Source organism: Scyliorhinus torazame, chromosome 18 (assembly GCF_047496885.1).
Source record: "Scyliorhinus torazame isolate Kashiwa2021f chromosome 18, sScyTor2.1, whole genome shotgun sequence".
Taxonomy (NCBI): Eukaryota; Metazoa; Chordata; class Chondrichthyes; order Carcharhiniformes; family Scyliorhinidae; genus Scyliorhinus; species Scyliorhinus torazame.
Window position 1 is genome coordinate 95,038,591 of NC_092724.1, and position 26,165 is coordinate 95,064,755.

A 26,165-nucleotide genomic window follows, 5' to 3' on the forward strand; every position below is an offset into this window, starting at 1 on the left:
CTGTCAGCAGTTTTAGTCCCTTGTGCCTCTCGATTTCCTTGTGTGTCCTCACCCGCCACCCCCATCCCTTTCCCCCGTCTGTGCTTTTCATCTCTGTCCCGTGACTCACTTGTGTCCCCTGCCCCCTTCCCTTTCGTCTATTGGTTTCTGGCCACGAACAGATCCTGGAACAAGTTGGTGAATGGCTTCCACGCCCTGTGGAAGCACTCTTCTGACCCTCGGATGGCAAATTTTATTTTCTCCAGTTTGAGAAATTCCGCCAGGTTGGACAGCCAGTCTGCAGCCTTGGGCGGTGCTGCCGATTGCCAGCTGAGCAGGATTATTCGGCGGGCGATCAGGGAGACAAAGGCCTAGGGTTAGGTGTGTCTCTTCTCTTCCCCCACAACTGGCATGCCCAGTCTGTCAAGGAACTGGTTCATCCCCGAGTCCCTCTCGGGAGGGCTTGGAAGTGGACAGTTAGAGGGTCGTGAACGCCTCATTAACCCTTTGCAGTGTAGCGATTAGCCTGCCACTGCTGTCCCTAACCTGGGCTATTTCCCTTGAGGCTGTTTTCACAGCTGGTGAGCCGACAGGTGGTTGGCTTTGTCTCCATGTTTGTAGAAGGTCCCTCGTGTCTGGCGGAGCTGATGCACTGCTTTCCCCGTGGAGAGCAGGTCAAAGTCTATTTGTAGCTTCTTCCTCTTTGCTAGTAGCTCTACTGCCGGAGCTGAGGAGTACCATCGGTCTACCTCCAGTATGAAGTCGACCAGCTCCGGACTAGCCGCCCTCTCCTTCCTATCTTTGCCTGCCTTGTACGCAATAATTTCCCACCTTATCACTGCCTTCATCACCTCCCAGAACGTGGAGGGTGATGCCTCCACATTTTGGTTGTTGGTAACATACCCACTAGGGCCTGTGATATCTGTTCGCAGAATGCCTTATCGCCCAGGAGGGCCGTATCCAGCCTCCATGAGGGGGCGTCGGGTCTGGCTCATTTCCAACCTCTCGTCCACGTAATGTGGAGCGTGGTCGGAGATTACTATTACGGAGTACTACGCTCCTACAACCCCTGGAAGCACCACTTTTCTCACTACAAAGAAGTCGATCCTAATATGTACCCTGTGTATGTGGGAGAAGAAGGAGATCTTCTCTCTGAGTGTGTGAATCTCCAAACGTCCAGTGCCCCCACCTGTTCTATGAACATGCCCGTACCTTCGCCATGTTATATTCTTTTGCCCCGATTTGGAGTTTGATCTGTCTGTCCATAGGACCTGTACACTGTTAAAGTCCCCCCCCCCCCCCCCCCCCCCTCCCCGTCCCCGTGCCCATCCCCCGTCCCCCCCATGATGAGTTGGTGTGTGCCTGTTTCAGGGATTTCTGCCATGGTTTTCTTCATGAATTCTGCATCGTCCCAGTTGGGAGCATACACGTTTATGGGTACCACTGGTGCCCTTCCAGGATACCATTAACCATGATGTACCGTCCCTCTTGGTCCGCAACCGTCATTGTCGCTGTAAATGTTGTCTTTTTATTGAGAAGCATGGCCGTCCCCCAGCCTTCATCCCATAGCACAAATGATAATCTGTCCCACCCACCTCCTTCTTACCCATATTCAGTCATTCTCCCTTTGGTGGGTCTCCTGGAGGAAGACTATGTTGGTTTTCATACTTTTCAGATGGGTGAAGACTCTGGATCCTTTTACTGGGCCGGTATGAGCCAGACGTACCAGGGACTATTGTGCCGGAGGGTTTCTGTTTCCCCCCCACTCGTGTGGGTTCAACCATACACACCTTGTGGATGTTCTCCTGGCTGCCATGTGCGGATTATCGTAGCCAGCTTAGTGCCCCCCACCCCCAAATCCTCGGCTTTCCCCTTGGGTCTTTCTTCCCCCAGGCCCACTCCTCTGATCTATCCTCATAACCCCACCTAACCTGCACATCCCTGGACACTAAGGGGCAATTTTAGAATGGCCAATCCACCTAACCTACACGTCTTTGGACTGTGAAAGGAAACAGGAGCACCCGGAGGAAACCCACGCAGACACGAGGAGAATGTGCAAACTCCACACAGTCACCCAAGGCCGGAATTGAACCTGGGTCTCTGGCACTGTGAGGCAGCAGTGTGTGAGGCAGCAGTGCTAACCACTGTGCCACCATGCCACCTCTTCACCAATTGCTGTCTGAGTGAGACTAAGTGGTCTTATTTGCCGAATGCTTTGCTGCATTGCATGTTGGCTCACAAATTGGGATATTTGATGGTAATTGAGCAGGTAAGATAGTTTCATGTGTTGTATGTTAAAGTGCACTGTAATCAGTTTGTTTAATTTTACTGACACGTCTATAATGTAAAACAATTCATTTAGTCCCAAATTATAGAACAGATGTCAAGGATATGGAACTGAACAGCGTGCGATGGCTCCTGAGAATTTGGCTTCTTGTAACTACCCATTTATGTTTGGCAGTTAAATGGCATCGACTAAAATCTTTTTAAAAAATCAGGCTGCCAAGGCATGCTCGTATTCAACCCTGAAGACGTACTGCAAAACACATATACAGAATTGAACAACCTATTAACTGGTACAGGGCAAACTTATGCAAACATCCTCTTCCGTTTCTCGCAGGCCAGAAAATATTCACTACAGAAACATGACTGTCTATCAAATATGGAGCATTTGAACAACTAAAATGTTTGTAAATTACCAGAGACGAAAAAATAAAAACTTGCCTTCATACAGCAATAATCTGCAATTTAAAGAGACTGTTGAATGAGAAATCTGTCCATCGAGCCTATTGATTTGCACCAATGCCATGCCCTAAAATTTCCTTCTTTGGCTTCTTGCAAAGCTCCTAGGGATGTTTTACTATGTTAAAGCCGCTATATAAATACAAGCTGTTGCTCAAACAAATCACCAGCTAAACAACCAAATATGTTGTCTGAGGCATAATTAATTTAACAGCAGCCTATTGTTAAATCAACAATTTAGCAACATGTAATGGCCTACTGAGGCCTCTCTCTTTGCTACAGCAAATGGCAGTGTAAGCAATAGGTCTCAGCATGGTCAGGAATTAATTCAGATCCATCATATATATACGATTCTGCTGATCTGGAGCCTCCGACCAGCTTTCTTCATCAAAGTCCATCACTTTGACCCTAATGCGGGCTGCACATTCAAGGAAGGTGATGTGCCAGCCTAGATTTTCTGACCTGGTTTGCCCAGTGAAAGGGTTAATATTGGATGAATCTGGCACTATTGGGGGGGGGGGGGGGGGGGGGGGGTGATCGGGATAGCAGCTTTTACAGTCTCAGATTAAAGTCGATTTCAAGAGCCTAAATAAAAATTGCTTTAACCACTTTCAGTCCAATTTTTCAAAACTGTTTTGCTGACGTGAATGTGAGAAGTCAAGGCCAGACGACCAGACTAACCCCAAGTCAGGATGGTTCATCAACAACTCACAGTCATGGTATGTCACCAAATAAATAGAGTTGAATAAAAGTTACATGCCAAAAAGACCACCCTGCTGTCCATGATTATTCGTACCTGCCAGGATGACAACCATGTCTGGCTCACTTGCCAAACAACAAATAAGATACTAGTTGAGGGATTCAGATTGGCCTTACACTTCTTCCCTCATTCACCTGAAAGGTGGCAGGTTAACTTCTCATTCAAAAGACAGCGCCTCCAACAGTGCAGTTCTCCCTCAGTACAGGGCAGCACGGGAGCACAAGTGGATAGCACTGTGGCATCACAGCGCCAGGGTCTCAGGTTCGATTCCCCGCTGGGTCACTGTCTGAGCTGAGTCTGCACGTTCCCCCTGTGTCTGTATGGGTTTCCTCCGGGTTCTCCGGTTTCCTCCCACAGTCCAAAGACATGCAGGTTAGGTGGATTGGCCATGATAAATTGCCCATAGTGACCAAAAAGGTTGGGAGGGGTTATTGCGTTAGGGGATAGGGTGGAAGTGAGGGCTTAAGTGGGTTGGTGTAGACTCAATGGGACGAATGGCCTCCTTCTGCACTGTATGTTCTATGTTCTATGTACTGCACTTGAGTACACTTTAGCCTTTGATAGCTTATTTTGTTACACCCTAGAGTGAAGAAACTCAAATCAGGACTTAATTAAGCTGCTGAACATGTAGGGCGGGATTCTCCAACCTCCCAGTCGCGTGTTTCTCAGCGGCGGGAGGGGGCGCGCGCCATTCGCTGGCAGCGGGATTCTCTGCTCCTGCCGCTGTCGATGGGAAATCCCATTGAAGCCAAGCCATGCTGTGGGGAAATCCACGGGAGGGTTTGCACTGCCGTAGGACTAGAGAAGTGTTAGAAAGAAATTTGTTACTCAAATATTTGGAAGTCAGTCATGCTAGAACTTAGAGACAATTAAGAACATTCAAAATAAATGCAGTTGGATATTTGGCTAGAAAGGTTAGGCTAGTTTTTCATGTATAAGGGCACCAGTCTTCATCAGTGTCCATTTCTGTGTGAGACTTTATTGAACTGGCCTTAAGATATCTGCCTGCAGGTGCAGCCGCATCAAATAGTCACGTGTCTGCAGAAAGCTAGATGTGTCAATCAGGCTGGTTACATTTCAAAACCTAAACAAAAGATATAAGCATCCCCCTTTTCCTAGCAAAAAGACACATTTGCTTGCATCATCCTGTGTGACTGTGAGTTACCCAAGCTATCCACTGTATACCCCAGTTCTCATTTATTAACAACTATTTATTCTACTAGTCAGTTACTGCACATGTCTTTCACACACAGTCTTTAAACCTTGCAGGTCTCTTCATGGAATGCACACACGTTGACATTGGCTGCTTATTTGTGGAATGTTCTTTGTTCAGAGAGTGCCGTTCTCGTGGTCCTTGTTGCCTTGGTGACTGTTAGTGTTCATTCAGGTTGTTGGGGACACATGGACTTCTGGGATTGATGGTAGTTCTGTACTTAATACAACTGGTGAGATTCCTTCTTCCCGATTGCGGAACAGGAGCAACTTCGCTAGTTGAGTACAGATGCCTGCAGTTGCACCTCTTTATGTGGTTGACTTTTTTCAACTCCCACTTTGAGATGCCAACTGTGGAATTGTGGGACATTTTTTCCACCAATAACCTCTGTGTTGTCCCTGAAATTTCTTTGTTCTGATCTCGCACAGCTTGGTTCATTGAAGTTTATTGTGCCTTTCCAAAGGTACATACTCAACTGGAATCTTGCTCTTCAAATTTATTGATTAGTCATTTCACTTTAGCTCATGCATTTAATTACTCTGATGTGGTCGGCAACCATTTTTTGGTTTACTTGAATATTGTCTCTCTCTTTCTCTATCTATCTCTCTCTGGGATGGTTTGTCTCCCTCACCCTGTTGGCTTTTGTTGCCTTTTCGCTGGGGTCTTTTGTTGTCCTTTATCTATTGGCACATTCAGTTTTACCAGCCCCAGCTTTAGACTTGCTACAGCTGAAATGAATGACTGTTGTGTCCCACCTATAATCTGGAACTCTACATCTTCCTTCTTTCCATTGCATTCCGTTGTCAGACTAATTTGACCACTCAGTATGAGTCCTGTGCCATTATAAGCCTCAATCCTACTTTTGAAGCAGTGACGTAGTGGTATTGTCACTGAACTAGTAATCCAGACCCAGTGTAATGTTCTGGGGACCCGGGTTCAAATCCCGCCAGGGCAAATGGTAATCTTTGAATTCAATAAAAATCTGGAATTAAAAGTCTAATGATAGCCATGAAACCATTGCCGGTTGCCGTAAAAACCCATCTGGTTCACTAATGTTCTTTAGGGAAGGAAATCTGTCGTTCTTACTTGGTCTGGCTTACATGTGACACCAGATCCTCAGCAATGTGGGTGATTCTTAATTGCCCTCGGGGATAGGCAATAAATAGGTCTAGCCAGCGATGTCCATATCCCATGGACGAATAAAATACATTTTTTTAAATTTACGGATTGCCGTTTGAGCTACTTCGTACAGATCAGTGAAGGTCATTATGTTGCATGATGCACCAACGTCTATCTGATATTTCTTATTCACTTTATACTCTCCTTCTGGGGTCATCATGTTGCTAACTTTGGTTGGCTCTTAATTTGGCTCTGTTTAATTACGTTTGCTCAAGAGTCACCAGGTATCTTTCGACACCGCCACAAGGTTCAGAACCGAATACTGATCAATGACTCGATACACCAGTTAGTAAGTTCAAAAGCAATGCTCATTTATTTACACACAGTCAAATCTACTCATGCATAAACTCTACAAACTAAACTACCACTATTACTAAAGCCTATACTTAGCTTCGGGTGCCCACTCAGTCAGAGGAACAATGGCCGTTGCTCAGTTCTGAGGCTGCTGGGTTGAGCTGTTTACAGGGTAGCAACTAGGAGCGTCTATCTCGTAGCGTATGTTGACTTGGAACTTACTTGGTCTGATGCAGCTGCTAGGCTGGTCTCTCTCTTCGCTGAGAGCAAAGCCAAAGGAGAAAGATTCTCCCTTGGGGAATACCTTTTATACTAAAAAGGGTTTCCCCCATTTTTGGGCGGGCCTTGAACTTGGCCTCAATTAATTGGGTCTTTCCCAATCAGTCTTATCGATCTTCCTCCAATAGAGGGGTGGTTCCCTGATTGCTGGGCGTGTCCTAGGTGACTGTTGGTCTGCTTTGTTTTAGTCTCTTCTGGTGCCGGGGTGTCTGCCTTAATATTGTGTATCTAAATGTTTCCCTTTTGTCCCCGGAGATGACTCATTAGTATGTAGATTGCTTAGCAGTTTCTGTCCTGTCTGAGAGCTCAAGGTTCTAATCAACAGACAGACCTTGCACCTGCTCGTTTCTTAGTATTGTCCAATTTTCCCTGCATTCTTTGCAAGTGTCCATTTTGTAATCGGGACGTGGCCATCCCAGGTGGCTACACTCCCTCCTTGTGATCCTCAACGCGAAGCGTGAAGGATCACACTACTATGTCGTCTTCATCCTCTGACCAACTGGGGCACCCATACTTAGTCTCTACACTGTCCTATCCTATGCAACACAATTTTACCATTTTAAATACATTCATTATCATAAAACTCTACGGGGCGCTATGCCATTAATACATGCATTACAGAAAAATAAAAAACTGGAACCTCTAACTATTCTCAATAAACTATCCTCATTCAAACAATCCAAAAATACAAACAATCCAAAAATAATCTATACATCTTAAACTGTACAAAATAGCAGCACACAAATTTCTCTGGCCTGGCAGTCAGACACAGAGGTTTACATCTCTTTATTCCACAGAATACATAAAGAAAATGGATGCTCTTTAATCCATCCCAATGGGTTCGGTGGTCTGGTGAAATCCGAAAATGGGGACCTAAACCTGTATACCGGGGTGCGAGAGCGATATGCTCTCTTTCGCCATTTCCAAACTCTAAATGTTTGCACGACACTGCAAAGTATCACCAGCACTCAGAGTGCTTCGACTACATATGAGAGTGAGTACCAGGTGATAAACATATCACACCAGGTCGGGGTATTGCTAGCTGTCGCGGGGCTAGTTATCTCGGGGTTCCGTGTATTACAGGGGTGGGAATCATTTACGGTTTGTGTGGTAGGGGTCGGGGGGTAGCGTCCACGTGCAACTGAAGGGATCCCGCTAAGATCCACGTGAACACGAAGGCTGTCTTCATCTTTGTCGGTCTTCTTCTTTGTCTTCCTCTGGGGTTCCTGGGTTTCCGGAGTTCTGTGAACACAAGCATAATTTCTGTTATTATCTTGCTTAACATCTCGTATGTCTGTCTGTTTGTCCTTTGTTGCCAATTTCCCTTTATAATTGGTCACCATCTGTGACTCCCTCATTTTTTTTTAACCGAATATTTGGACTAGACATCTAAGAAAAATATTGCCATACTGCGAGCCGTCTCGCAGCCTGTGTGATTTACCATCCCAGTGTTTGAGGATGTAAATAGCATAGGGAAGCAACCTAAGGGTTGCCAAAACCAAACAAAAGAATTTTGAACGTACCGAGGCAAAAATGGGGTGCTTATGGGCCGCGGCGGGTAAGAAATGGGTGGAATCCCCGGGTTTGACGGTGATCAATGCTGTATGTGCTCTACCTGAGTGTAGCTGACCAGAGGCAGGTCCTCAGGCAGGGCGGGGACCAATGCCGTTTCTCCACTGCCTGAGCAACCGGCAAGAGTGGATAAGAATGTGATCGTCGTGGGGGGCTGCCTCTCGAATTAGGAGAGCAACTATGAGTCGTGTTCTGTCGACAAACTAGTTCCTCTGAACTATTGTCTGGGGACAAACTTGTTCCATTAACAGCCAGGGGGCGTTAAAGGAGTGGTGACGTGGGGCCGTGAAAACTTTTGAGTTTACGAACAACACTTAACGTTAACATTAACGAACAAACATTCAACAAACATGGTGCAGGTTCTATCAGAAAGGACACCGGATCTCTCCAGCGGTTCCTTTTTTCTCCATCATCTGGACACCTCACTGCTCAATAACGAACAAAGTCACAAAGGGATGAGTTTGGTGGGAGTCAGACTCTAAGTCATCATCTTCTCCCGGCTGCCAAACTCTTGACTGTAGTAACCGTGCTAAAGCTGCTTGGGGCGAATTGGGGTCCATCTCATCATTCCGGATGAGCCTGAACAAATTGTCTCGGTGTCAGAATCGTGTGTCAAGGTTGGAGCTACTATGCTTCAATCCGTAATCGACAGGCGGTGGGTCTGAGTCAGGGGCTTTGATGTATGTAATCTCAAATGGGTCAGTAGAATCATGCTCAGATTTGCTGGGAGTGGGGCCTGGTGCAGGGGTATAGTCGTAATGTGGTGTGCTGTGGCTATCGTCATCGTGGTCGCTATCACTGTCGCTGTTGCTGCTGGTTGAGGGAAGGGAGAGGCGGAGTCGTGCCTCTGGGGGCAGAGTTGAAGTTGTGTTGAAGTATTGAAAGTCAGAGAGATCTAGGAGTACAGGTCCACAGGTCATTGAAAGGGGCAACACAGGTGGAGAAGGTAGTCAAGAAGGCATACGGCATGCTTGCCTTCATTGGCCGGGGCATTGAGTATAAGAATTGGCAAGTCATGTTGCAGCTGTATAGAACCTTAGTTAGGCCACACTTGGAGTATAGTGTTCAATTCTGGTCGCCACACTACCAGAAGGATGTGGAGGCTTTAGAGAGGGTGCAGAAGAGATTTACCAGAATGTTGCCTGGTATGGAGGGCATTAGCTATGAGGAGCGGTTGAGTAAACTCGGTTTGTTCTCACTGGAACGAAGGAGGTTGAGGGGAGACCTGATAGAGGTCTACAAAATTATGAGGGGCATAAACAGAGTGGATAGTCAGAGGCTTTTCCCCAGGGTAGAGGGGTCAATTACTAGGGGGCATAGATTTAAGGTGAGAGGGGCAAGGTTTAGAGTAGATGTACGAGGCAAGTTGTTTACACAGAGGGTAGTGGGTGCCTGGAACTCGCTACCGGAGGAGGTGGTGGAAGCAGGGACGATAGTGACATTTAAGGGGCATCTTGACAAATACATGAATAGGATGGGAATAGAGGGATACGGACCCAGGAAGTGTAGAAGATTGTAGTTTAGTCGGGCAGCATGGTCGGCACGGGCTTGGAGGGCCGAAGGGCCTGTTCCTGTGCTGTACATTTCTTTGTTTGTTCTTTGTGTCTGAGGGCGGGCTGGAGTGGTTGGGGAAGGGTAGGAATGCGTCATCTGTGGGCAGGGCGTGCTCGTCTGTTGCTGCGAGCAGGATGTGGTGTGTGTGGTTATTCTGCTTTGAGCTGGTTTATATGAAACCATGCAGACTTACCATTGAGATAGGTTATTTTGTAGACTGAGGGGCTGACTTTGTCCAAAATGGAGTACGGTCTGGAAAATTTTGGGGAAAGGAATGAACTGGGGTTGTAAAGGGAAAGCATAACTTGTTGCCCTACTGAAAACTCAGTGGTGTGTACTGTTTTGTCGAAACAAGCCTTGCTCTGTTTCTTCCTGGTTCCAAGTCTCACTGCTGCTGCGAGTTGGGCTGCCTTTATGTTCTGTATCAGTTGTGTAACCGTGTTTTCATGTGTGAGGGCTGTAACTGCGGGGCTGGCCAAATCCAGTCCTAATAAATACTCAATGCCTTTCATGGGGCGTCCGGTCATGAGGGTGTGGGGGGTGTATCCTGTGGACGTGGATACCGTGTTTCTTAAAAACATTAAAGCAAATGGGAGTACTGAATCCCAGGTGCTGTTATTCTGCTGTACCATTTTCCTGAGGGTGGCTTTCAATGTCCTATTCATTCGTTCTACAATACCACTTGACTGGGGGTGGTATGCGATATGGAACTTTTGTCTAATGTCGAAAATCGTGAGGACGTTTTTCATTACACGTCCGGTGAAATGGGAGCCTTGATCGAACTCCATACTGCGTGGGAGGCCCCATCTTGTAAAGATGTGGTGTGTTAATATTTTAGCCATTGTCTTGGCCGTATTAGTTCGTGATGGAAATGCTTCCACACATTTTGTGAAGGTGTCTATGACCACCAACACATACTTGTAACCATTTCTGCACGGGGTTAGGGGTCCTATATCATCTATCTGGAGGTTTGTCCAGGGTCCATTAACGGGGCAGGTATGACTAAGTTGAGCCTTTTTAGTATATCTGTCCGGATTGTTCTGGGCACAGATTAAGCAATTCTCAATGTAGTGTGTTACATCGATTTTTAAATCAGGCCACTAGCAGAGCGGTCTGAGGTGGGCTAGGGTGGGTTCAATTCCTTGGTGTCCATGATTGTCATGGAACTGACAAATGATCTGGTTCCTGTCCTGGCTGGGAACTATATAAAGATCATCCTTTAAAATCAAACCGTCGTGTGTGGTGATTGCGCTTCTAAACTTGTCGTATGGGACTGGGAAGGTTCCCTTTCAGACTTCCCTGAGTTTCTCGTCCTCTTTCTGTGCCTTCGCTAGATCCTGAATATTGGTCTGTGAGACCTGAACTGCGTGTACTGGGGTGCTTTCGGGGGGGTTCCAAAAATAACCATGCCTGGAGCCTGCCTTCGCTAGGGCGTCCGCTTTAACGTTACCAGGGGGGAAGAACGGTGATGACTGCGAACCTTGATTATTCCGTATTTTCTATCCTTCGCTGTCTCTAAGATATGGCGGAGTAATGGGGCTGAGGGTAGGGGTTTACCGGCCGCGGAAACAAATCCTCTTGTTTCCCAGAGTGGTAGGAACTCTGTCAAGCTATTACAGACATACAAGCTATCTGAATAGATGTCTGCGGGGGTCGGGAACGAGTCTGGGCGGTCTACAATATATGCAATCGCTGCCAGTTCGGCTGCCTGCGAGCCTAAGTGTCCTGGCAACTTCAATGAAATTTCATCTAGAGAGCGTCCCTGCGCGTCCTCTACATATGTACCGCAACCGGTAATTCTCTCTCCGTTTAACACTGTGGATGAGCCATCCACATAAATCTTCAGGGGTGCGCACCTGTCTGTGGGCTGGGGTCTCTGGAGTGTACTACCTGTTTTCCTGGGAGGTGTTTTGGGAATAAATGGGCCTGTGTTCTGTTTAGTGGTGATGATCTCACATTCATGAGGGGTGCCTGCATACTGCAAATTATCGGCAAGGAATGTGTAGGTTTTGGTTCTCTTTACCGTGATGTCCCGTCCCTGCAAAAGAAGGTTCCAACAGGCTGCGCGGATTTGGCTGACTGTGCCACTTTAAGTCGGCCGTCACACAATAGCTGTGTCAGTGTGTGTTCTGTGAGGATGGTGATGGGGTTGAGTCCTGTAATGTAGGCGAAGTATTGCACTGCCCAAAAAACTGCGAGCAGGTGCCTTTCACAGGCAGAAAATCCTTTCTCGACGGGGTCTAACACGCATGAGGCGTATGCTATGGGGCATAATTGGTCATGGCGTTCCTGGAGGAGTACAGCCGAAAGGGTTCGGTCGGTGCTTGCTACTTCGATAGCGTACGGGGAATGTGGATCTGGGACGTGTAGTGCGGGGGCTGTGCTGAGTGCTCTTTTTAAAGCGTCCACGGCATCTGTATGCTGTGGAAGCCATTCCCAAGATGCCTGCTTCTTGAGAAGGTCGGATAGGAGCACTGCTTTAGTGGCGAAACCGTCAATATGGTTTCGGCAGTAGCCAACCAGTCCTAAAAATGACCGAAGGGCTGAGACATTGTGGGGAAGGGGCAATTTGACGATCAAGTCAATTCTCTTGTGCTCGATCTCGCGTTTACCATGAGTGATCACTGTTCCCAAGTAAATCACTTTCTTTCAGAATCTGGGCCTTCTTGGGGTTGACTTACAACCAATTTCTTTAAGGAGTGCTAGGAGTTCGGCGAGAAGCGAAATGTGCTCTCCTTTTCTGTCTGTCTGCAGTAACAAGTCGTCTACGTACTGGACCAGACAATCGGGGCGGGAAAAGTTTGCTAAACCATTTGCCAGCTGTCGGTGGAAAATGGAGGGGGAGTTGTGGAAGCCTTGTGGAAGGCACGTCCACGTGTACTGTTGCCCTTGTAATGTAAAGGCGAATTTGTACTGGTACGCTTTAGCCAATGGAATGGACCAAAAGCCATTACTAATGTCCAAAACCGAATTTTTTTTTGACTGAAGTCCCTGTTTGAGCATGGTCTCGGGACTCGTGGCTACGGTGGGGGCTGCTGCTGGGGTTACTTTGTTCAGTTCCCGGTAATCAATGGTCAGTCGCCATGATCCATCCGGTTTCCTGACGGGCCAAATTGGTGCGTTGTTTGTGGAGGCTACTGATCTGAGTACGCCTTGATCCAACAAACTCTCTACGATTTGGAGATTTCTCCCTCTGCTTCCTGGGGAAATCCGTACTGCTTCTGGAGTTTAGGGTCGGGACCTGTAATGTTCACAAAGCCAGCCAAATTGCCACAGTCGTGCTTGTGCTGTGCAAATGCTGCTTTATGTTCCTGCAGGACTGCCCTAACCTGTTTGTCTGCACTAATGGCTCGAGGGTCGAACCAGAAGTCTCCTACTGAGCTAATCCTGTTTACATACTCTCCTACTGTGAGCGTGGCGGGGGCTCGTGCTGCTTTTGCCATTTTCCAAACACACTTGTTAACTGGGTCAAAAGAAAGGTTATGGAAGCTCATGAAATCGATCCCAAGGATATGTTCTGCTGTCTGGGACAGATCGACCAAAACTACAGGGTGCTTAGTCGTGATGTTCCCTGTTTGTATCGCTACAGGGGCTATGATGTGCCCCTGTTGTAAATGGCCTGTAAAACCGCTGAGTGTGATGAAATGAAAAATGAAATGAAATGAAATGAAAATCGCTTATTGTCACAAGTAGGCTTCAATGAAGTTACTGTGAAAAGCACCTAGGCGCCACATTCCGGCGCCTGTCGGGAGGCTGGTACAGGAATTGAACCGTGCTGCTGGCCTGCGTGGTCTGCTTTAAAAGCCAGCGATTTAGCCCAGTGTGCTAAACAGATGGTGTCTGTTGTGGGCCACGTGTCTCACTGGAACAAAGGGTGTCACAGACCCAATTTGGGGAGCCCGAACACCGTCAGTCGGTGCCGTTCATGTCTGCGTTCTCTGAATGGGCGCTAATGCTATGGATCGGCTTGGCCCTATTCCTGTTTAGGGTGCCTGTCTGTTGGCTTCTCTGCTGCTTCTGGAGTGCGTTGCACTCTCGTGCAAAGTGTCCTAGCTGTCCACAGTTGTAACATTTCTGAGTTTTGCGATGGGGTGGGCTGTTCCTGCCCTCATTTACCCATGTGGGGTTCTGGTGTGCTTTAACTGGGTTCATCTCTGCCTGCTCTTCATCGGGTGTTATAAATGCGGTTTTGCCTGCAATTGATTGCTCCCAAGCGCGGGACAATCTCTTCAAAATCCATTTTTCATTGTGGGCCTCATCTGAGGGGTCATAATTTGCGCAAGCTTTTCGTCCTGCGTCTGTGGTGTGGGAGACTAGAATTCGGGTCCATTTGGCCATATTATCTGGGGACAAATGGGCGCGGGCTAACTCTCCAAAGACTGCGGTGAAGTGAATCCACAAACGTCCAGCAAACGCTGTGGGGTGCTCTGTCTTCTTTTGCCTACACTTATTTAGGCCTTCTACGGGGTCTCCTCTGTTAAAGCCGATCGCATCAAGGATCGCTGTGTGCATCTCTTGGAGTGTGCCTCCTCCTACATTCTGTGGGTTGGGAAGGGCTGCTACGACTGAAGGGTCGAGGCTTAAAACTGTGAGCTTGACTTGCTCCTTTTCGTCCAGGCCGTACATGGTAGCCTGTTGTTTGACATTCGCGAAAAATTGGTGGGAGTCGGATGTGGGGAGGAACGGTGTAATTTGTTCACACGCATCCCATAATTGTGTCACGGTTAACGGGGTTGTATAAAGGAAATCTGCTTCTCCTTCTCCTGTGGCCCTGCGGTGTGTGGTTACAGGGTTCATGGGGGTGTGTTCTGCCTGTTCGGTTGGGGGTTGGGGCGCTTTCCTTTTCTGGGATTTTTCCTGCGTACATGTCCCATGTACGAATCTATGGGCAGTCTCGTTTTCTTGATCTAATTGGGGTCCGAATGTACTTTGAAATCCATTTTGAATAGAAAGCAGAGATTGCAATTCTGCAATTTGCTTCCGGCAGTTTGCGTGGTCTACGGAGCTCTGCCTTTGTTCCGTTGTGGAAGTATGGAGTGCTCGTAGAGCTGCTTTTAAATCATTGCATTACTTCTGCAATTTCTCCACTTGCTGTTCTGTCTCTTGTCTTACCAAGACCGCACATTGCGTGTCCTGGTAGGCCTGATCATATTGCGTCTGAAAACTGTTCAAATGCGTGAGACAAGACTGATGTGCCCTCTTGGAATCATCCACCTCTCTGTCCCTTGCTGCTAACTGCTCTTTTAAATCTCTATTGTCCTTCTCTACCTCACTCACGTCTATCTCACTGGTTCTGTATTTCTCCTCTATCTCTCTACGGAGCGTCCTAACGACTTCCTCTGTGCCTCGCAATTGCGCCAAACAGGACACGATTGCTATCGGCTTGCGAGCTTTCCCCAAGCTGTTCTTGTGTATCTCTGACAGGTTCTCCCACCAAGTATGTCCTATACTCCCGGGTCCTGTTTCCTCATTATTGCAGAATTCACTCCAAAGGGGCCATCCTTTCCCTTTGAGATATTTCCTGATCTCATCTTCCCAAACGGGACACTGTCCTACTCTACTGGTCGCTGCAACCTCGAATTCCTGGGGGTTCATAAGGCATTCCATTGCCTTCATTGCCATTTTCTCTATCTAGGTTCTCTACTGAATTTGGAACGGGGTTGATAAAGTGGTGATGTAAACACGGGTACGGCTTACGCTAATTTCCGGCCTACAAAGCACCCGACAGTTTTTTGCAACAAACTCTCTGGTTTAGCTTATATCCCTGTTAGTACTGATGCATTAACTCACTTTCGAATCTCAGAGGTTTGATCAGTACTGTTCTTATGCTTGTGGTTTTTCTGTTTCCAATTGGATTCTCAATTCAAATTTTGGGTTCTCTCGGAGTGGTTAGGCCACTTCTAAGTCGAATCTCATCAGATATCGCCAGTAAATGTTGCTAATTTTGGTTAGCTCTTAATTTGGCTCTGTTTAATTAGGTTTGCTCAAGAGTCACCAGGTATCTTTCGACACCGCCACAAGGTTCAGAACCGAATACTGATCAATGACTCGATACACCAGTTAGTAAGTTCAAAAGCAAAGCTCATTTATTTACACATAGTCAAATCTACTCATGCATAAACTCTACAAACTAAATTACCACTATTACTAAAGCCTATACTTAGCTTCGGGTGCCCACTCAGTCAGAGGAACAATGACCGTTGCTCGGTTCTGAGGCTGCTGGTTTGAGCTGTTTACAGGAGCGTCTATCTCATAGCGTGCGTTGACTTGGAACTTACTTGGTCTGATGCAGCCGCTAGGCTGGTCTTTCTCTTTGCTGAGAGCCAAAGCCAAAGGAGAAAGATTCTCCCTTGGGGAATACCTTTTATACTAAAAAGGGCTTTGCGTGCTTTTGGGCGGGCCTTGAACTTGGCCTCAATTAATTGGGTCTTTCCCAATCAGTCGTATCGATCTTCCTCCAATAGAGGGGTGGTTCCCTGATTGCTGGGCGTGTCCTAGGTGACTGTTGGTCTGCTTTGTTTTAGTCTCTTCTGGTGCCGGGGTGTCTGCCTTAACATTGTGTATCTAAATGTCTCCTTTTTGTCCCCGGAGATGGCTTATTAGTATGTAGATTGCTTAGCAGTTTCTCTCCTGTCTGAGAGCTTATGGTTCTAATCAACAGACAGACCTTGCACCTGCTCGTTTCTTACTATTGTCCAATTTTCCCTGCATTCTTTGCAAGTGTCCATTTTGTAATCGGGACATGGCCATCCCAGATGGCTACAATCATTGTAACAGTCACAAACCATTTGTTGTTTATGGCCTTGACCGAACCAGCTTATTGTATTGTGTATAGTTTTTCATCAGACTGGTCTGCTGATATCTCTCCAATGGTCATCTGTGTAGGCTTATTTGCTTTTCTCTGGTCAAACACTTGTTTGCAAAATGATTTTGCCTCTTACAGTTAAAACACTGCTTCCCCCATGTTGGCCAGTCCTACTTTTCCGACGCATGCCATCCTCCGCACTGTTTGCAGCCTGCCTTTTGTCTGCAATTGCTCAGTTCTTTTGGCTTGAACTGTCTCTCCGTATTATGTATTTCCTGGTCTGCTCTGCCAAATAGATTCTCTAGCTGATGTTTCACAGTATTTTGACATACGTCTACCACTTTCATTAGCGTCAGTTTCTCATCTTTCCATAGATTTGCTCCCACTTAGGGGTATCTCAAACCTAAGACTAATTTATATTTAAGAAGATTATCTTTTAAGCGTCCAAATTAACATGATTCTGCTAGCTGCATGACTGTAGTCAAGTATTGCTCAATGGTCCCATTTTCATTCTGAACTCCAGTGTTGAATACGTAACATTCATATGTAACATTCACTCAGGGTTCAAAATGTGCATTCAAGGCTTCAAAATCGCTGCCGTCTGTTCTCTTTGCTCACCTGCTAGATTTAGGGTGGTATACACTTTGTGACAGCCCCTCTCCAGCAGTGTTAACATTGTGGCTACTCGTATTAGTCCAGGTTTGTTAATTAAGCCTGTTGCAATCTCATAGCTTTGCCATTGTAATTGAGAAAACTGCCAGTTTTGCCACACATCACAGCCCAATGTTACTGGAGATGGGATTGAAAAATTTAATGCAGCTATTTTTTACTCACTCAGTAAGTTACTTGCAGCTTTTGTCGGTGTTTCCTTCATCCTTTTTCTTTGCAACCAGTAATTGCTCTTGCTGGCTGTGCTTTTCTTTCATCCTTTTCTTCAGCAGCTTTTGTTTTTGCAGATTTATCTGTGTGCATTTCTGAGCCACGCGTCACTTGCAGCCTTTGTCTGATTTCCTTTGCATTTTTCAGAAGCTTTTATCAGATTTTAAATCTTTCTGTGTTTTGAGGTCCTCAGTACCTTCTCTGCTCCTTTTCCAGGGTTCAAAAATCTCTTTTTTGTGCACTTCTGTGCACCCATGTTACCTGTCTGAGGACAGCAGTCTTCATCAGTGTCTGTCTCTTTGAGAGACTATATTGAACTAGCCTTAAGATGTCTGCTTCTAGAGACAGCCTCATGACCAAGGAAAGCTAGATGTGTTAATCTGACTGGTTACCAAACAGCTCGCATGCACAGGCCATTTTAACAAATGTTAAATTTCAAGGTTGTATTTCATCTTTGCAAAGAGCACAATAATTCACAGCTCCATTCTGCGGGTAGATAAAGCTTTATGAAATTTTCCCACCTCCGAAAAGAAATTGAAGAGAACAAATGCCAGGCAATGAGCATCTCCTACAGGAGAGGATCTAACCACCGGCCCTTGACATTCAATGGCATTTGCATCGCAGAATCACCCGCAATCAATATCCTGGGGGTTACCATTGATCAAAACCTGAACTGGACTAGCCATGTTAATACTGTGGCTACCAGGGCAGAACAAAGGCGAGGGATCCTACGGTGAGTAACTCCCCTCCTGATCCCCTAAGGCCTGTCCACCACCTACAAGGCACAAATCAGGAGTGTAATTGAATACTCCTCACTTGCTTGGATGAGTGCAGCTCCAACAACACTCAAAAAGCTCAACACCATCCAGGACAAAGCAGCCCGCTTGATTGCTCCCCCTTCCACAAACATTCAAACCCTCTACTACCATTGAAGAGTGGAGTCATGTGTATCATCTACAAGATACACTGCAGTAACTCATCAAGGTTCCTTAGACAGCACCTTCCAAACCCACGACCACTACCATCCAGAAGGACAGGAGCAGCAGTTACCTGGGTATCCCACCACCTGGAGCTTCCCCTCCAAGTCACTCACCATTCCTTCGCTGTCGCTGGGACAACATCCTGAAACTCCCTACCTAACAGCACAGTGGGCATACCGACACCTCAAGTGGTTCAAGAAGGCAACTCACCACCACCTTCTGAAGGGCAACTAGGGATGAGCAATAAATGCTGGCCTCACCAGCGGCGCCACATGCGGCGAAGAAATTTAAAACATTTTTTTTAAATGAATTTGATCTTACAATTCAAGTTACTGAGCCCTGTAGAAGTTGCACCTCCATCGCCTCAGAACATCACCATCCAGTCCTGTAGCCTTCAAACCTCCATTGCCCTAATTTTAAAAATAACCCATTTGTTGCCGTATTGTCAACCAAGATCATCTGTTAAGAGGCTTGTTGCACATTTCTGTAAGAACAATGTGTACAACTCATCTGAGGGAAATATTGAACTATAAGCAATTAGTCGTGGTGTGACTTTTCAATTCACGGTACCCACAGTAGTCCAAACGACGTGAACCTTTATTTTTGATTTAAACTCTTCATTAGGACTGTTTGGCTAACTGTCTGATGCAAAACAAATTTAATGAGCAGCACAACATTTAACGAAGTACTCAAGAGGCACAGTAATTGTCTCATACACTGAAGTTGTGCTTCCAACTGCTGAGTGGATTGGCAGCGTGCTGTGGAGGACTTTTCAAGTGTTTTCTCAGTTTTAATGAATTCAATTTTAGTAACAACGCCAGACAATCAATGAAAGATTTTTAAATGAATCTTAAGTTCCATCTGGAAGGCTGAAAATGTGTTAGATAGGTTCAGCTTCCCCAAGCACTCAGTTCTTATACAATATCAGTTGATGGTTTTAACTTTGATATTTCTACATTGTCGACACAGTTTTATCCATCCTGGCAAACTTCGGAGCTCAGTCCAGTGTTCCTTCTATCTTCGCTTTGCAACTTGTCCGACTTACTTTTACATTTGATGTCTTCCTATGAATCCTAAAATTGTACTTCACTAGGTTTCTCTTGTAGATGGCCCCAAGTGCTACCTTGAGGAATAGAGACATAGGAGTCAATGAGGGTGAAATTGTTCTTCATCAGCAATACTGAAGAGATCAATACCAAGTTGGTCAGTCCGTTTTATACTGTGCCCAACTTTCTTTTGAAGCCAATGGAAAAGATCATGCATGGCATAAAACAGCCTTCCAATTTGGCAGAAGCATGTTTCACACTATTGCTCTAGACCCTTGCTGAACCCTAAAAATGGATTTTATTAAATTACTTTTGGGAGTTGGGGGGGGGGGGGGGGAGGTGGGGGGGGGGGGGGGAGCTGAGCATCAGTGGGTACATGCGCCGCCCAATGTGATATTCCAGCCAGGTAGGTTCCAAGTTCACTCACTGACCAAAGCTGAGATTGCAAATTTCAGCTGAGGTCAAGTTAGGAATGTTCAGTTGGTTTCGCAGGTTGAGAAACACTAGTTGCAAGTGTCTTACATGAAATTCTGATCAGTCTAGTTCCAAATGGGCATGGCCATCATTGGGCAGTGATCTTCATAAAGGCCATTGTATGTATGGATGTGGAAAGGTTCGCACATCTGCAGTTAGTCTTGTGAGCCTGGGGTTGAGGCATATTGTTGAGACAGAGTAGGGAGAGCTTTTCTCTGCATCTAAACACACCACTTCTCATTGGCAGATAACATTAATACTCTACAGTACTGACATGCTTTGTCATAGAGTCATAGAATTTTACGGCACAGAAGAGAGCTCTTCAGCCCATCGTGTATGCGCCAGCCATCAAGCACCTATTTATAAGGCATTGGTGAGGCCACACCTGGGGTATTGTGGGCAGTTTTGGTATCCTTGGGCGTCATTCTCCGACCCCCCGCCGGGTCGGAGAATGGCCGTTGGCTGCCGTGAATCCCGCCCCCGCCCCCGCCGAAGTCTCCACTCCCGGAGATGGGGCGGGAATCGGGCTGTGCCGGTTGGCGGGACCCCCCGCTGGATTCTCCGGCCCGGATGGGCCGAAGTCCCGCCCAGGAATTGCCTGTCCCGCCGACGTAAATCAAACCTGGTATTTACCAGCGGGACCAGGCGGCGTGGGCGGGCTCCGGGGTTCTGGGGGGGGGCGCGGGGTGATCTGACCCCGGGGGGTGCCCCCACGGTGGCCTGGCCCGCGATCGGGGCCCACCGATCCGCGGGCGGGCCTGTGCCGTGGGGGCACTCTTTCCCTTCCGCCTCCGCTACGGCCTCCACCATGGCGGAGGCGGAAGAGACTCTCCCCACTGCAGATGCGCGGTAAACTGACAGCGGCCGCTGACTCTCCCGCACATGCGCTGGGAAACTGACAGCGGCTGCTTACGCTCCCGCGCATGCGCCGCATTTCCGCGCCAGCTGGCGGGGAAACAAACGCCATTTCCGCCAGCTGGCGGGGCGGAAATCCCTCCGGCGTCGGCCTAGCCCCTCAATGTTGGGGCTAGGCCGCCAAAGATGCGGAGCCTTCCGCACCTTTGGGCAGGCGCGATGCCCGTCTGATTGGCGCCGGCTTTGGCGCCAGTCGGCGGACATCCCGCCGTTGGGGGAGAATTTCGCCCCTTATCTGAGGAAAGATGTTCTTGCTATGGAGGGAGTGCAGAGAAGGTTTACAGGGTGATTCATGGGATGGCAGGACTGTCAAATGAGGAGTGACTAAGGATTAGAATTATATTCATTGGAGTTTAGAAGCGTGAGAGGGGATCTCATAGAAACATATAAAATTCGAACAGGATTAGACAGGGTAGATTCAGAAAGAATATTCCCGATGATGGGGGAGTCTAGAACCAGTGGTCATAGTTTCAGGATAAGGGGTAAACCTTTTAGGACTAAGGTGACGAGAAATATCTTCAGCCAGAGATTGGTGAATCTGAGGAATTCATTACCACGAAAAGTAGTTGAGGCCAAAACATTGTGTAATTTCAAGAAGGAATTAGACAAAGCTCTTGGGGCTAAAGAGATCAAGGGATATGGAGGGAAGGCTGGATCAGGGTATTAAACTTGATCAGCCATGGTCATAATGAATGGCGGAGCAGACTCGAAGGGCCGAATGGCCTCCTTCTATTTTCTATGTATATTTCTATGTATTCTAATACCATTTACTAGCGTTTGGTCCATAGTCTTGTATACTATGGCATTTCAGTGCTCATAATTTGCTTTGAAAGTAATTTTAACCGCCCCCCCCCCCCCCCCCCCCAACATAAAATGAGTGAAGTAGAGGCCTGGCAGCTGAACTAGACATTTATCCTCCATTCATTCTGATGCATTTTACATTTCCTCCTTCAGCCAGAAGAGCTGACGAATGCCTTGGAGATCAGCAATATCGTCTTCACCAGCCTGTTTGCATTGGAAATGCTTTTGAAGATCCTGGTATCTGGGCCGTTCGGATACATCAAGAACCCTTACAACATTTTTGATGGAATCATTGTAGTCATCAGGTAAACTGTCATAAGTGACTGCAAAAGGACTTATTTAAGGTGTTAAACAGTAAAATATCACATACAGGAATCTTTTTTAAAAAAGCATTTGAAAATAAATCTCAGGAGAAATATAAAACGGCCCAGCGACTCACTGTCATCCATTTTATACCATTGGTCAAAGGCAAAATCTATCACCTTTCTCTTTCTTTTGTGTGCACCTCATCCCCATTTTACTCATCTTACACCTTTTTGCTCCCGCATGGTCACCTGTTTCACCCTTTGTCTCATGAAGTCAAAATAAATGCTACCTCTTCAGTGAAAGTGAAAGTTCTGATTGAGAGGTTAGCACCAAGAGCATCACATCAGGTTACCTTTCAATGGGTGGAGTCTTGTGGAGGTGTCGGGGGTCTTACCCACTGCCTAGAGAGCTGGCAAGAGCCCTGCATTGCCTATTTTCAAGAAGGCCCACCACATCTTGTGCCACTCGGGCATTTAACAGGTCAGCTGTGGGCCTTCCCTTGGGACCAGGGGCCACTGTGGTGGAAGACCTGCCAAGAGTTGCCAGCCAATGAGAGGTTGGCAATTCCTCTGTAGTCAGCAGCGTCACTGGGGAGGTGTTTCTGCCGACACAACACCCACACAAAGGCTCCAATCTTGGAGGCACTCAGGCACAGGTGAGTGGTGAGAAGGAAGGGGGTTGTGGGGAGGGTGTTATGGAGGTGAGGGGGTTTGGCAGTAAGGACAGAGGGGTGGCTTTCAGTGGGCCCCCCCTTTCCTGATGCCAGGACCCACAATTAGCCATTGAGTGCCTTTGAACAAGGGATACTCCCCTCCCATCAGGAGCCTGCAAGCAAATATACCATGGTTTGTTTGTCGTGCTCCCCACATGGAAAGCCCCACCCTACTAGCACTGGGTGGCAATGAAGCGATGCCTTTAAATGGGCATTAATTGGCCACTCAATCCATCCACTAGCCTTGCCAACATGGACTTAATCAGGACAGAGGCAGGAAGGTGGTGGAGTTGCTACAAGCCACCCACTTTCATGATTAATTGCCTCCACTAAAGCTGCTATGGGGGAGGCAAGAGAAACTGCCCAATGTGTTTTTTCGTCTGTTGAATCGCCAATCAGTCACTGGTTGACCATCTCACTATTCTATAACTCAAGTGCAAAACAGAAGTATTGTGTGCTTTATATGATTGTAGTGTGAAGGCCTGAATCCTATGTAAGTATTATATACAACAGTGCTCCTTGTTTCTACTTGTTTTTCAATTAAATTTATTGAATTATTGTTACATTGTGAAAAGCAAGGAACCATATTGGAAATCAATCCAGATGTGACGGCAGGTCCATTTACTGCTTTGGTGAAGGGAACCCTGGCAGGACCAATGATGTCACATGCTGAGTGTTGTGACGGCAGTTTCACCAAGTAATGACATTTTGTCAAACGGGATTGAGCTCTCTTCCTGCAATCATCTCAGTTGTGGTTTCATTCAATCCCATTTTGAAAACAGCTCCACAGTTTATCGGGAGTTAGATTGCTTTTCCTGCCAATTCCGAACATTACAGCTGAGAGTGCGACTTTCTGAAGTGAACCCCAATTTCCTCCTGCACTTGTTGAAGTTTCTGCCTGTTGCGAGGTTCAAGAGTTGAATAACATTTAATTATAAATTCTTGTACTAATGTTATGCTTTTAATTTAATTTGACCTGCCTGTCGCTGCTCCGCAGTGTGTGGGAGATTGTAGGTCAGCAGGGTGGGGGCCTCTCGGTGCTGCGTACCTTCCGGCTGATGCGAGTGCTGAAGTTGGTACGGTTTATGCCAGCCCTGCAGCGCCAATTGGTGGTCCTGATGAAGACAATGGACAATGTTGCGACCTTCTGTATGCTGCTGATGCTTTTCATCTTCATCTTCAGGTGAGTGGGAAGCAGTGCCCCCCACTCCTCACACAATAACTCAAGAGTCCATGAGCATATGGGCTGTAAAGCACCATTGGGGGAATGAGGCACTGAGGAAAATCAGGCGGGGGATTATCACCACCACTAACAGGGCTTGCCTGAATTTCCTCCTTTAGGAATCAACAAATGGGAAATTGGGGCCGGTTCCCTCTGGGCATGTAGTCCTCCCTGCCTCATGTTCTTCTCCAAGTTCTACCCAAATGATGCTTTATGCAAAGCCCATTCACCCCTAAACTTTGGAAATGATGGGAAGTCCAATCACTAGTGCAATCAGTCGGCAAATAAATGGGAAACAAAGTACTTGGCAAATTGGTTCAGTAAGCACACCTTTTCTCCTGTAGTATAAATTGTTTTCAATTTGTCATTCTTGTATTTGTCCTGATGAGTGCAAGACAGAAAACTTTAGCAGCATCTCTCTTTTCAGCAATATTCAAATTAATTACATTCACATACCCATGATTAATTTCCACTTTGTAAGTGAACTCATTAATTCTTCATATCTGTTGCCGTGGAATAGATTGAAGTAGGCTCGCAATCAACAGACAAGATTTTAACTCACTCAAAACCCATTCACTTACACAAAGATAAAATCGGGCTCATGATTTGGATCCAAATAGATCAGGATGTTTTTTGCTCTATTTTTTAAAAAATATTTTTATTCTCCTTTTTCACATTTTCTCCCAAATTTACACCTAACAATAAACAATAATCAGTAACGAATCCCCATATCCATGACAACAATCCCAACCTCCCACCAAACCCCAGACATTAGCCCGCATGTTAACATAAACAAATGACAAAAAAGAATCAGAAATCACCCATAGTCACCATTAACACATACAGCTCCCCCCAACCCTCCCAGCCCCCCCCCCCCCAATGTTCGATGTAATCCAATTCTCGAAAGTGCATAATGAATAACGCCCATGAATTGTAGAACCCCACCATCCTTCCCCTCAGTTCAAATTTGACCTTCTCAAGCGTCAAGAATTCCAGCATGACCCCTGCCACGCCAGGGCACAGGGTGGAGAGGTTGCTCTCCACCCTAACAGGATCCGCCTTCAGACGATCAACGAGGCGAAGGCCACAACATCTGCCTCCACACCAGTTTCCAACCCCGGCTGGTCCAACACCCCGACTATGGCCTCCCGAGGACCCAGGTCCAGTTTCACGTGCACCACTTTAGAGATTCCCCTAAACATCTCCTTTCAGTAATCCTCCACCTTTCGACAGGACCAAAACATATGAACGTGGTTTGCACCCCCCCCCCCCCCCCCCCCCCCCCCGCAACGTTCACACACATCTTCAACCCCCTCAAAGGGCCGGCTCATCCTCGCCCCCGTGAGGTGTGCTCTGTATACCACCTTCAGCTGTATCAGCCCCAACCTCACGCATGAGGTGGAGGCATTCACTCTCCGGAGCACCTCACACCAGAACCCCTCCTCCATATCCTGTCCTAACTCTTCCTCCCACTTTGCCTTGATCCCTTCCAGCGGCGCCTTCTCCTCTTCCAAAATAGCCCTGTAAACCGCCGATACTACCCCCTTCTCCATTCCCCCTGACGTCAGCATCTCCTCCAGTAATGTGGAAGCCGGCTCTACTGGGAAGCTCTGTATCTACGTTTTGGCAAAGTCTCAAACCTGCATGTATCTAAATATTTCCCCCTGCTCCAGCCCATACTTCGCTCCCAGTTTTTTGCTTCTATTATTACGATCCCAGACCAGACCCTGTTGCGAGGTTCAAAAGTTGAATGATATTTAATTATAAATTCTCATACTAATGTTATGATTTTGATTTAATTTGACCTGGCCATCGCTGCAGTGGCTAGGATACTAGAAAAGCCAATATTTTATTTTAATTTTGTAAGACTGTGAAGAAAGGATACCTCGCTCCAGGAGTGTTTTGACAAAAAATAGGGATATGGTATATTAAAACAAACTTTATTACTCACACAGTGTTAAATATCTTTACATCACACCAGAAAATAGCTTACAATTACCCCTTAAGCAATGCTAATTAAAGTAGTGACACAATAACCCATAACTGCTACCTTTATTCCCACTCAAACAAAATAAATTTCAGCTCTCAGTCCATTTTCAAATCCAGTTTGCACTCAGGAATACCTGCTTTACAGAGATGTCTGGCTACTCTGCTTTGAGAAAGAGAGATCTTTTGACACTACTTTAAAGAAAAGACCTGAATCCTGTCAGAACCATGCCGAAACTCTGGCTGTATTTCTTAAAAGCTACTTGTCAGCTTGTTTCAGCTCACCTTACAATCACACAATTCTGAACTGCTTGGAAAGAAACTGCTAATCTGTCTACAGACATATATTTTACTGAACTGCAGTGAGAGCAGATGCTTGATTTCTGCTCACATTTTCTCTCCCAACAGATTCTGCCGGACCTGCTGGGTTTTTCCAGCACTCTCTGTTCTTGCCCCTAGTACATTAG

The 26,165-nt window shown here is 46.7% G+C and overlaps 1 protein-coding gene across 3 annotated transcripts in view; it reads left to right on the plus strand.

Moving 5' to 3' along the window:
- cacna1g (calcium channel, voltage-dependent, T type, alpha 1G subunit) overlaps window positions 1-26,165 on the plus strand; it is a 541,990-nt gene that overhangs the window by 221,904 nt on the left and 293,921 nt on the right. For all 3 annotated transcript variants that reach the window (XM_072483051.1, XM_072483052.1, XM_072483053.1), the window contains exons 9-10: window positions 21,626-21,777; window positions 23,488-23,673. In XM_072483051.1, coding sequence (XP_072339152.1) covers window positions 21,626-21,777; window positions 23,488-23,673 — 338 coding nt within the window. The remainder of the gene's footprint in view (window positions 1-21,625; window positions 21,778-23,487; window positions 23,674-26,165) is intronic.